This window comes from Mytilus californianus, unplaced genomic scaffold (assembly GCF_021869535.1).
Source record: "Mytilus californianus isolate M0D057914Y unplaced genomic scaffold, xbMytCali1.0.p SCAF_4, whole genome shotgun sequence".
NCBI classification, from domain to species: Eukaryota; Metazoa; Mollusca; class Bivalvia; order Mytilida; family Mytilidae; genus Mytilus; species Mytilus californianus.
In genome coordinates, this window is record NW_026262690.1 from 49015237 (window position 1) to 49028811 (window position 13575).

The following is a 13575-nucleotide window of genomic DNA, read 5'->3' on the forward strand; positions in this document are numbered from 1 at the left end:
TTTTGTACGAGTACCACGACCTTCCAGTTGACATTGGACAAATTTTCTTGCAAGCGCATCCAAGAATTCCTAATACATGACTAATACAATTTGTAAAACCCACAGTTATTTCCCTTTTTAATCTCTTGCAGGAATGCTTTAAATCAGTCAAAACAAGAAAGACAAGAAAAAATATGGTCAACCACCAATTAGATAAGCAAATTAAGCAGACGATCGGAATGGAAAAAATATTATTGCAGTTAATGTGCAACGCAATTTAATACATATTTGTGTCAGTTTTGTTTCCGTACGGTTATCAATCAGCAATTTTTAACATACCAAAAATAAAAGACAATGGTGTTAGATAATTTTCCTGCTTCTAAAGCTTAATTTGAATGATAACTTATTTTTATTCAACCATTACATTACTTAAATAATTCTTCTTGATGTTGAAATTACCCTTTTACATAGTACTTAATTATACTGACCATTATTAATATTTAAGGTTAAAGGCACATAAACGGGCGCTTATGTATTTAAGAAAACTTCATTTCCTTCTAACATTGGAGACGAAACGGGCGTGTGGAGTAAAAATAAATACAAACCTTATATCTTTGATGAGTACTTTATAAACATATTCTGAAGAATAAATCAATATTGAATAGATACAATTTCAAAGGATAGCGAAAATTGAAAACAATTTTGTAAGTGTTTCTTCACGAATCAATATACTAATTTTGAAAAAAAAAAGGTTTTTCCTATCCCCTACCTTTATTTCTTTATTTTATCGGCGGATCATGTTGCTTAAACTTTTAAAGACGTCGGTAGTTGAAACATAGATTGAGCATCTGTATATGAGCATTTTCATCACAAACTATTAATATCACTGTTATGTACATTCTTACCACTTGCAAGAAAATTCATACAAAGAAAGCGGTCACGGTAAAAACGACATCTTGTCAAATTGAAATCTTGGCAAAGAGCACGTACTTTTAAAGATGGCCTCAAAAGATTTCTCACCATTCCAAGCTAAATGGTTTTATTTTCAAAACAAAGAAGAAGAAAAAAAGAACAAAAAGATTAAAAAAAAGAACGACAACAATATTCATATATATATTATATTGATTTCAGTCAAACAACAATTTCATTAGTTATGAAATGATAACAGCTAAAAAAAATTCATGACATACATTCGATGATGACTGAAACGTCAATAATCATTTAAATAACAACCAACTTTATTATAGAAATTCACAGAACTGGTTTCTATAAACGAATAAAAAAAATTTAAAAGTCACAAATCAAACTCTGCTTATTGCTTAAAGCTTTATGAAAGGAAACAAATGTTATTAAGAATATGCAGTAGCCCAGATAATGAAGATTAATTTAGGATTCCATAATATTACGGATTGCGTAGTTAAATCGCTATCACAAATATAACAAGCTTACTTCTGCATCGTTTGGTCTCTGGTATAGAGTTGTCTCATTGGCAATCATACCACATCTTCTTATTTTTATAAGAACACTATTAATATTCCGTTATCTTAATTAAAAAGGTTTTGCAGTAAATTTATAATAAAGAGGTTCTGTTCTGTCTCCGGTATATTTATCCAAAATGTCATCCTTTCCAATCAAGAAAGCGGTGAAAGTATTTATCGGCTACACGGTATATAGTATTTTGACTTATTCTATATCACCAAGAACAACTTGCAGTACCTAGCAACATGTATTTTTTGTTGTTAAAAGACATATTTTAAGTTTTAAAAACAAGACTTTGAGGGAAATGGCTCATATATATATATATATATATATTGTGACTTACTTTGGGTGTAGTAACAGAAATCAGTTCTGAGAATATTAAGATTTAACGTTATTTAGTTGCTAATAAGAGATAATATTTGAAAAAAAATATGTACATAACAATTTATAAATTGCATCCCAGTACCAGGCTAATGGAAAGACGTTCAGTGTATGAGTATAATTTATGCCAATCAATTGCTCTGACAAACATTTCACGTATTTTGGTAAATTTACTATCTAAACTGCATAAAGCACAATCACCGCATGGTGAAAAAAATTCCAGCATTCCTATTTTATTTCACGTATGAAGTGAAAGTTAACTGACTTGTAAAAAAGAAATAAAATTTCTCATCATGCAACCACGTCACTGTCAGGTCCTAATTCTACTGTTCTGTTTTCTGATGGTGATATTACTATTTCTATATCATTTTCTGCTTGTTCATCCTTTTGTTCTTCCTGAGAAACATTTTGAGTCGCCTCGTTGTAGGATGGTGGTGGAGGCGGTAAATCCCCTCGTACGTGTTGATATTTCCGCCATCTTCTTTGAATGACCCTTGCTGCATAATTCATTACTTGTCTTTTCATGGTAGAACTGACAACATTATATTCCACTTTTGCTTTATCTTGTTGTAACGGATTAACTCCCATGTCTGTATTATCTAAGTTATCCGAACCTAAGAAGTTTTTAGTCAATGCGTCTAATATATCTCTACAATACATTTTATCATCATCACAAATTGGAATATCAAGTTTAACTAACATGAAATGGTTTGGTTTAGGAAGTCGTAGAGGTTCCTCCAAATAGTCAACAAAATCCGACAATTTATCCAAATCAATAAATTGAGTTGCATTCGGATCATAATGCTCCCATTTTTCATAATACATATCAAAGTCGTCAGGAGTTAATCCGTGTTGTACGTCTTCAGTTGCCTGGCTGAAGTTTTCCAATATGACGGCAATATACATGTTAACAACCACTAAAAAGCTAATAATGAGATAAGATACTAAATAAGCAACAGCAATACCGTAAGAACCACAGTTTGGTGGATCAGCATTTGGATTACAATCATTAGTTTTATTCCCTACATTTTCATTTATTAAACCTGCTAGGGTATCGCTCCACCCTGCAGATGTACACATTTGAAAAAGCATAATGATACTACGCCCGAATGTTTCAAAGTTGAATGTATCATCTAGGCCATAAGTATGTTTTACATTCATGAAAAAGCTCATTCCAAACGTTGCATAAATAAACATCACTAAAAATAGCAATAAGCCGATATTGAAAAGTGCAGGCAAAGAAACGGCCAATGAAAACAATAATGTTCGAATACCCTTGGCAGATTTAACTAATCGTAAAACTCTACCAACACGGAAGACTCTTACTACACGAAGTAAAGTCGGCGGTACAAGTAAAGCCTCCATAGCATCCTTGATTGCAACACCTATTAAAAACAGCAAATATTAGATTTTACAAGTATATACAATATATTTACTGTAAAAGAGAAATCTATCATAAAGGTTTATTCAAATAATACTTTTATTTTCCCTGAATTAAATTCACACCAGAGATACTTTCAAACTTTATCAATATTCTCAGTATCAATGTTCCTTGTGCCTGTCGTGGAATTATAAACGCCCAAAGAAAGCTCTAAAGTGCAATTTTGATAGATTTTTTGCAAATTATGAGTATATCAGATTTTGTCTTTCAGATACAAAATCATTCATTTTGTTAAAGATGTCTTTCAATGCAAAATTTTACAAAAAATGTAAATGAATATTGTGTCAAAATTGACTACAGAAGCAATTTGTAGATTAATATAGTGTGATTTATTGCAATATGTGAATTGTTAAGAAATTTGTTTAACATATCATATATACTTTTTGATATTGTAATTTCAGTATAATTTGACATTTTCCTGATTTCAAAAAAAATGCGTGATGCAAATAAAGGGGAAATTGATCTTTCCTCTTTAAGAATTCACCTCTGCCAAATAATTGAGAAAAATGACACAAAGTAGGCAGAACTGTACCAAATGAAATCCTCTTCATTTAAGATGAAATTAGAACACTTTATAAATTTCATGCATCTAACGCTCTTTTTTGGATTGACTTTCAGCAGGAAAGCTCAAAGTCGAATATTTGAAAGCCAATTATGTAAAAGAACCGAAATATTTGAAGAGCTTATGATACAACCAAAAGGAACTACAAATAATAGCCAAATCCATCTAAGGTCAATTTTGCCTGAGGGAGTTGGAATCTTCGTTTCTTAATAATTCACAAACGGACAATTTAAGAAAGGTTTGCTATAAAACATGTCAGTACCGAAGTACTGAGTACTGAGCTGATTATACCCTCGGGGACTAATAGTCCACCAGCAGCGGTATTTATAAGGCTTACATTTGATTCATTGAGATAACTGCTTGTAAGGTTCGAAGTTGTGTACGAGAATTCTTGATATCAAATGTCAATATTGTTTTTATAAGTTATGTATACATTTGAAATCTAATTCATAACTTTATCACTCGATTTTCTATAGGGAGAGAGATTGGACCTATTATCAATTATCGATTACCTTTTTCCTAACAAATTATCACATATGGAAGTGTAACTGAATTATCATCTTAATGATGTGTTATAATGTTCTTTTTATTTGTCTCTGTATATTTTTAACCTCTACTGTTCAGTCCATTTTCGGTAATATCCTTTTGGCGTGGCTTGGTATTTATACATCCCGCCATTGTGTTATTGTGTGGTCATTTTTGTCGAGCCTGCGACTTTTGTCGCAGAAAGCTCGACATAGGGATAGTGATCCGGCGGCGGCGGCGTTAGCTAACTTCTTAAAAGCTTTATATTTTAGAAGCTAGAAGACCTGGATGCTTCATACTTTGTATATAGATGCCTTATGTTACGAAGTTTCCGTCTGTCATATGTCCATTGTCCTTGACCTCATTTTCAAGGTTCAGTGACTACTTGAAAAAAAAGTCAACATTTTTTGTATTGTTAATTTCTTTCTTATTATGAGTAATAGGATAACTATATTTAGTATGTGCGTACCTTGCAAGGTCCTCATGCCCGTCAGACAATTTTCATTTGACCCCGACCTCATTTCATGGAGGTTAAGTTTTCGTGGTCAAGTCCATATATCAGATACTATAAGCAGTAGGTATACTGTATTTGGTATATGGAATGATTGTAAGGTGTACATGTCCAACTGGTAGGTGTCATCTGACCTTGACCTCATTTTCATGGTTCAGTGGTCAAAGTTAAGTTTTTGAGTTTTGGTCTTATATGCAATAGGTCAACTATATTTGGTGTATGGAAATATTTTATGATGTACATGTCAGTCTCGCAGGTTTTATTTGACCTTGACCTCATTTTCACGGTTCATTTCTCAGTGTTAAGTTTTTGTGTTTTGGTCTGTATTTCTTCAACTATAAGCTATAGATCAACTATATTTGTTATATGGAAGGATTGTAAGGTGTATATGTCTGTCTGGCAGGTATCATTTGACCTTGACCTCATTTTCATGGTTCATTGGTCAATATTAAGTTTTCATGGTTAAGTTTGTTTTTAGATACCTTAAGCAATAGGTCAACTATATTTAATGCATAAATTGATTGTAAGGTGTACATGTCTGCCTGGCAGGTATCATCTGACCTTGATCTCATTTTCATGGTTCATTGGTCAATGTTAAGTTTTCTTGGTTAATACTGTTTCTTAGAAACTATAAGCAATAGGTCAACTATGTTTGGTTTATTGAATGATTGTAAGGTGTACATGTATTTCTCGTTTGGTTTATCTGACCTTGACCTCATTTTCTTGGATCATGTTAAGTTTATGTGTTACTTGTAGTAAAGCTTTATATTTAGGACTATCAACATAAAATCAATGGTTAGTAAAGAAGGTGAGACATTTCAGTGTATGCACTCTTGTTTATATTATTGTATTTCATTTTTGCTTCTTTGCTTTGTTTATAGATTGTCAATGTGCCACTTTGTTTTTCTTTGTTGACATAGTTGTTTGTTTTTATAGTGATTAAGATGATAACACAATGTCGACTGCTGTACCATAATTTTTGACATTTTTACCTATTATGTCTGTTTGTTTTGGTCACAAGTTGTTGTCAATATAATGGAATTCTATGAGACTGTCATACAAGTGAGAGGTTAAGCTAGCTTTATAACCAGGTTCCACATAAGGAAATGTCTGTACCACAGTTGCTTTCCATTCGTTTGATGTGTTTGAGCTTTTGGTTTTGATATTTTACAAGGGATTTTTCGTTTTGAATTTTCCTTGGGAGTTCGGTTTTGTTGTTATTTTACTTTCACAGCAATCGTTTAAACGATCGTTAAACCAGCAAACGAAAGCAACAGTACATATGATGTAAATGAAAATGTCAAAAAAATAATTTTAGAAAAGTACTCACCTAATATAGATAAAACAACTACAACAAAATCAAACACATTCCAAGGAATCTTGAAGTAAAACCAGCGAAGAGCTAAAAGTTTGAGCACACATTCTACGGTAAAAACAACGATGAATGACATATTTATATATTGTAAAACGGTTGAAAACGTTTCAGTCATGTTGTGGTGTTCTAGTGTCATTGTAAGCATGTTTAACATTATCACAATCATGATTCCAATATCAAACGCTTGATTAGTAACCAGATCATACATCTTTCCCATTGGCCAAAACTGAAAAAGTACATATAACAATGAGTGAAGAGACAGATATACACATGATAATAATAAGATTCTTATTAAAAAGGACTAGATTATTAGTATTACAGAAATAGTATGCACTTTGAATCAGAATTTAAATTGATTGAACAAATCTTTGCTTTAAAAACAACCATGAAGCATCTGCAACAGTCTGGAAAAAATAATAATTTACTGTATATTTGTTTAGATCCGGTAAGTTTTTTGAATTTTCTAGAGTTATAACTTGGATGTTGCAATAAAAGATTTGATCTTTTAATTTTTTAATCTGACTTTCTTTCAAGTTCTAAGAAAGGATCATAAGACGCCGACGTGAAATGAAATTAGATTGCTAAAAACATTATCTACCATAGTATTTTGGATTTTTTTAATCAAACTATAGACATTTATTAAATCAAATATTGAAATTTCATCACACTGAAGCTATTAACATTACACTTAACAGCTTCAAGTGACAACATTATCAATAACACTGTTCTCATAGATTGAAGCTATTACATATACATGTATTGTCTAATGCGGTGCTAGTCTCACATCCGTACTTAATTTCAACTTAATTATGAATAAATAAAATTAATTTTTAACAAACTTTTCACAAATTCTCTGTTCATAAAGTAATAAATAATGAAAACAAATAAAAGTTCTAACTCTCTCAAGCAAAGTTGACCTGAGGTGAGTACATTCCTTTTGGTCTCTTCACGTGTTTAGGTATTATATATAGGTATTATACACCCTTACTTTCAAATGTTTGGGTTTGATCATTCCTGATGCCACGAGAAAAGAGCTTCGGACGCATGGAATTAATCACGTGTTATTTTCGTCTAATACGACGAAATTTACTTAGATAAGTGAAACATCACACAATTCATTTATTGAAAACAGAAGCTTCCATGGTGTCGAAAGGTCAAATATTATTTGTTTAACTTGTTCCAGGAATGTTAAAGAAGAAAACAGTCTAAAGTAAATTTACTCAAAGAGAGTAAAATCTTAATATAGACTTTACAAAATATATTAGCTGAAAATTATTAAGAAACACACATTCTTAATACAATACCAAAACATATTTGTTCTGTAATATAATATCATTATTATAGAGTTGAGTAATTTTTATGGTGATTCTTCTTTGTCCCTTTATTTTACCACTAATGAAGATAAAAAGAGGTGAGTTGAGTATAACATGTACGTCACATCTTAATGAGTTAATCTTGTCAATGATTTTCTTTGTTTATATCTTAGTATAATTGGTTTTGGCTTTGATAGCAGATTTTTTATTGTGATTCTTATTGTGGTTCTTTTATTTGTGTTGTTGTGTTGCTCACTCATCGAGTCATCTTCTCCTCTCTCTGATATGATACAAAATATGTAGTGTTAAACTGTGCATCAGGTTTTATATTTTGACTTGATAACCTTGGATATAACAAACAGCAAATAGTAGTGATATTCTTGTTCAAAATTATCACATAAACCGGGATGATTAACTAAGGTTGACATTATGTATATATATTTTTTTCATCGTAGAGTACGTTTGACGGTTTTGGGATGTGTTCTTTAATGTGTGCTGCTGTTTCATATTGACTCCTCTCATCCTTATTTTGAATGATACAAAATATTTATTGTTAAAATGAGTGTCGGATTAAATGTTTTGTTTTGATGCTTTTCAATATAACATACAGCAAAGTGGAAGTAATATTCCAAAGTTAATAATATAAAATTCGAATAATAATATTAAATATACACAGAATCATAAGTAATATACGATACAATATTAATAAATACAAATAATGTGAGACACAATGTATAAATAGTAGGTGGAAAAGGCTATATATCATAAAGTTAAAAGTGAAATTTAAAAATAATATACAAAAACATTCATTAAATTAAAATAAATTCAAATTCGCCAAATGTTTTTGTATAAAATGTAAAAAAAGGCATTAGAGGAACTTGTAAACATGCAACATACAACACAAATACAAGTACGAATGATAAAACCCGCACTTGTGATATAATAGTTTCAAACAAACAGTAATGAAGTACATGTATCATGATCAAATGAAATACTATATTATAGATGTATGAAGGTTTTAAAGCTCATTTCACTTTAACCCGACAACATTAAGGGAAATTAAACTTTCGTATTTCATAAGTTTTGTATCCCACTTAAGAAAAAGTGACATTACAATGACTACAAAGCATGCTCCATAGAATATTTGTCGTAGATGTTCCAAGCTAAATCTGCTAAACCAAATTAACATTTTATTATTCAATAGAAAACATTTAACGCAATAGGTTTTGTAAACGAGTCAACCACCTAGCCTTCCATGTTTTGTACAAAAATGTCAATTTATTTTGTCATAAACTAAAAAAACATTTGAAGGAATGTAATGATACACAATACATCATTGTTAAGAATCCACGTAGTCAAACTGCAAAAAAAAGTAAAAGAGATCATATGGTGCTTAATCAATCTCTATACTTTCGTTTTATTGTCAAGCCTTAGAATCTTTTAGTTGTTGTTTGTTTTTATGTTAGCCTTCATATGTCGTATTTGGAATATACAAGAACTAGAATTGAAAGTATATTAGAACAAATGCTGGATAACTCCCATCGTCTATTCTTTTGTTATCAAATTCTTAAAAGATTTTTTTTTATAACCAATGATAGTAATAATTAAAGTCAATTGTTCACAAACAATTGAAAGGTCTTTCCTTTCATATTTTTTCTTAAAATATACTGTCATACACTTGTCGAACCAACATACTGGTGTTACCTCTTGATAGGAGGAATTTAGTGGTATATCTATGACTAACACTTAAATCATGTTACACTCCACTACGGTTTCTGAGTTTTAGTGGCCATCCGACATCGGTTAATTTTCAAAGGGACATAACCCTACCAATAAGTCGTTGAATCTTTTCGATCCAAATGTAATGAAGAACCAAGGGTTGGTCCTGAACAAATTACCCATTATGGTTATGGTGTTTGAATGATAACAAGGTTTTTGGTGTTAGGGGAGATAACCGCTAAAAAGGAAATGTTACAGAGTGGTGCCCTAACTACAAGATAGCTTTTGGTCAACCCATACTTAATACCTAATATCATTTCAACATGTTGCGTACTTTTTTTGAGAAATGTCGTTAAAGTTTGGCGGAAAGAATAATAAAAATAATTAAAATGTCAATTGTTCTTGAACAATTGAGAGGTCTTTCCTTTTCGAAATGTAAAATACATGTTCCAATAGGCATAGAATGCATTGAAAAGTTCTCAAACACACATAAAACTGTTAAAATATGACAAAAAACAACAAATTCGCTATTTAGGACATGACCTTGACTTTTGACCTTTGTGAAGGTCATTGGTAAATAATGTTATTAAAAAAAGACCCCATGGGTCTAGGACCTTTGGATCAAGAGTTAAAGCTAGTTTTGTCTTTTCAAAAACAGTTATCGGGGTTATGCCCCTTAAGGATAGGTCAAATCTCTTCAGTCAAAATGTAAAAAAGTTGCCCCGCAATGACCCAAACATTTTTCACTATTTACTTTTTCTGTAAGTATTATCGTTTTTGAGATATCCAATAAAAAGTTGTGGGGTCAAAGGTCAAGGTTAACCTTAAAAACCTTTAATACACACTTTAAATCCTTAAGTTAAGGTCAAAAACACATAATTCGCCTTCTGGGACATGACCTTGACCTTTGACCTTGTGACCTTTGTCAAGGTCATTAGTCCTTAATACCATTCTTGAAGACCGCATGGGTCTAGGACATTTGGTTATATAGTAAAAGCTGATTTTGTCTTTTCAAAAACCTAAAACAAGGGTTATGCCCCTTACAGAAAGGTCAAATCTCTTCGGTCAAAATGTAACAAAGTTGCGCATTAATGACCTAAACATTTTCCACTATTCAACACTTCTGTAAGTATTAAGGTTGTTGAGAATATCCCATAACAAGGTGTTAGGTCAAAGGTCAAGGTCAACATACACATTTGACCTTAAGGAATTTTTCAAAGTCACATGAATTGATGATGATTGGTGAAGATCCTAGGTGTCTACAACTTACGGTTTCTGAGTTTTGGTGGCAAACAGACTGTGGTTTATTTTCAAAGGGGCATAACCCTACCAATGAGTCGTTAAATCTTTTCGATCCAAATGTAACGAAGAACCAGTGTCTGGTCCTAAACAAATTTCACCCTTCGCCTTTTTTCTACCTATAACAGTTACGGTATTTGAATGATAACAAGGTTTTTAGGTTTCAGAGGGATTACTCTGAACCGACATAATTTTTCGACTCACAGGGTGAGTTTCAGATAGGTATTTATGACACCTATACAAAGTGTGAACATGAAAGCGACACGTCTTACGATTAAGGCTGCTAACTTCGTCAAAGTTTGGCGGAAAAAAATTAATAATCAGAAGTCTTTCCCTTTTGGAAAAGGAAAGACCTTAATTAAAAACCAATTGTTCAGAGAACAATTGAAGGTCTTTCCACCTCAACTTCTATAATAAGGAATGAAATTTAAAGAATGGTGTAAGAAGATGTCATTTCTGGTTCATATAATTCGTTACTTTAAACTGATTATACAAATATAGATTTCTAGGTACTTTTTCATTGAATAAGTAAGAAAAAGGCTACTTCAGTTAAAACAATGTCACTTCTGGTTGACCTTTTAAAGAGGTAATATGTTTACCAACCGAATGCTTAAAAGACTAATGGTTTTATAATGAACCAGTATGATTTTTTAGCAAAGGTCAAAATCTAGAACATCAGATTGACCTATGACCTTGACCTCAATTTCAAAGTCATAGTTCAGTAACCCCAAATCGAAAGATCCCAGGTCATTCACTTGTATGCTTGAGCAGTAATACTTATTTCAAATACATAAGAGGAGAAAACTCCTATAAAGGGTGACCGAAACACTTTGACCTAACAGATTGAAGTTGCGCCATGTTGTGAACAATTATTTGGCAAACACATTTTATCATTAACTGTGAAGGTTTCTTTTTAATAAAGATAACAAGCAAAATTCAAAATTAATAACATGACCTTGACCTTTGACCTTGACCTCAATTTCCTCCAAATGGACTAAGGACTTTATATCAAAAGACTTTAGGCCTCTATGACTTATGATGTATGAATTTATTCAACATATCACTTATGTTAAATTTTCAAAGGGAAATAACTCCTATAAGATGTGATCGGATCACTTCGGTTAAACTTAACCAAAACATTCTTAAGTGTAGACGAACAATTAGGTGAAAAAAGTTTGTTGATATCTTTTATGGTTTTAGAGAAATAAAGATAACAAGAAAAAGGGGACTCTGGGAGATAACTCCTATAAGAATAACTGTTCGGTTACAATGGGTGAATGGGGAAATCCACATCACTGTACAACATCATTGGCTAAATATCCTTTCAATATGTCTTAAAACAAAAAAGCATCTCAGACGGCAGAAGAAAAAAAAAAAAAAAACATAATCAGAACAAAAGCAAAAGGTCTTTCCACGAAAGTGGAAAGACCTAATAATAATAATCAGAAATACATATAGTGAAAGGAAAGACATTAAATATTCTATAACTTAGCCGAGGATCCCCCTTTGTGTCCGTGTATTGATTAATGTAACAGAGGCCATATTTTATAATATGGTCAATAATTATTCATATCAACATATACCATATGAGGTGTAGGCTGCATTGATATTTGCCAGATTCAACGAATGTGTCATTAAAAACCAACCAGTTTTTAAGCTTGGATTTCAAATGCAAGGTGCGTATTCCTTTTCGAAGATTTGATAATGTTCTTGTTTGGAATGGAAATCGCTAAAGTTTTCGAATGAAAAAGCAAATATGAGGTTAAATTCACAAAATATCAAAGGTCATAAAAATATTATTAAAACCCATTCAATTGTTTAGAAGGAGGTATGGCTTCTGTTTGTACAATCTAATATCAATTATACATGTTTACCACTTGAAGCAAAGATAAACAAGAATGTGTCCATAGTACACGGATGCCCCACTTGCAGTATCAATTTTTCTATGTTCAGTGGACCGTGATATTGGGGTCAAAACTCTAATTTGGCATTAAAATTAGAAAGATCATATCATAGGGAACATGTGTACTAAGCTTCAAGTTGATTGGACTTCAACTTCATCAAAAACTACAAAACTTTCAACTGAAGCGGGACAGAAGAACGAACGGACACACAGCACGGAAAACTTAATGCCCCTAGGTGGGGCATAAAATATTTAAAAAGCTTGGAACCTGTACGACAAAAATTCTATTGAGAGTGAAGAATATCAAATGTATTTGGATGGATAGCAGGCAACGTCCAGATACTAAACTATCGGAGATCTGCGCCATCTGGAAACTAAGCTAAAGTGTTAATAAGGTGGTCATAACCATATAAAAGTGCTTGGTGCTAATAATAAGGAAAAATCTATTGAAAACAACCAGACTTGGTTATCAAACAGGATGGATTATAGATTAATTCAATTATAAAGGAAAAGCTCTAACATTTGTAGAAAGATGAGAACAGATGATTTTCGATTTTCATTTAAACTTTAACAATTATTAAAAGTAACTTAACTTTGATATTTATTAAACAATTTCTAGCTTTTAGACATAAATATGTAATCAATTCAATACTTTGGGCAAAAATGAATTTGAACTTATTTCTTTAATTAATCTATTATACTAATTTAAATGTGAAATTGGATGCATTCTTTGAAGAGATAAAAAAAAAATATCAATTAGTTTATTAATATAAATTCCAATTCCCGTTAAAGAATGGTTTGCATGCCGGTTTCATTCATTCTGGTTATTATTTTTATATTATCATTCAGCTGTTAGTGCGGGTTGAAAATGGGAGATACAAATTTTTTCTCTAAAAAATCATTCCAAGTTCTGGTGATTCAACAGTGAGAAAACTAACGGTTGGTCGAGGAATTGATTTCTGGGGTGCCTTTGATGACATTCTCTTCATTGCCATGTAATACTTTTTCTGGTCATCAGTCATAAACATCTCTAGAGAACCTCCAGCCTGAAGTAAAGAAGTTAACATTGGATAATATGTGATGATTAT

General features: G+C 31.6%; 1 protein-coding gene across 7 annotated transcripts in view; it reads right to left on the reverse strand.

The window, feature by feature from the left end:
• Positions 1-1102: 1102 nt before the first annotated feature.
• The window catches only part of LOC127738170 (sodium channel protein para-like), a 124023-nt gene continuing 111550 nt past the window's right edge, over positions 1103-13575 (reverse strand). For all 7 annotated transcript variants that reach the window (XM_052249311.1, XM_052249314.1, XM_052249313.1 and 4 more), the window contains 2 exons: positions 6209-6479; positions 1103-3224 (listed from right to left, as the gene is read on the reverse strand). In XM_052249311.1, the coding sequence (XP_052105271.1) occupies positions 2131-3224; positions 6209-6479 (1365 nt within the window). In that variant the 3' untranslated portion in view covers positions 1103-2130. The remainder of the gene's footprint in view (positions 3225-6208; positions 6480-13575) is intronic.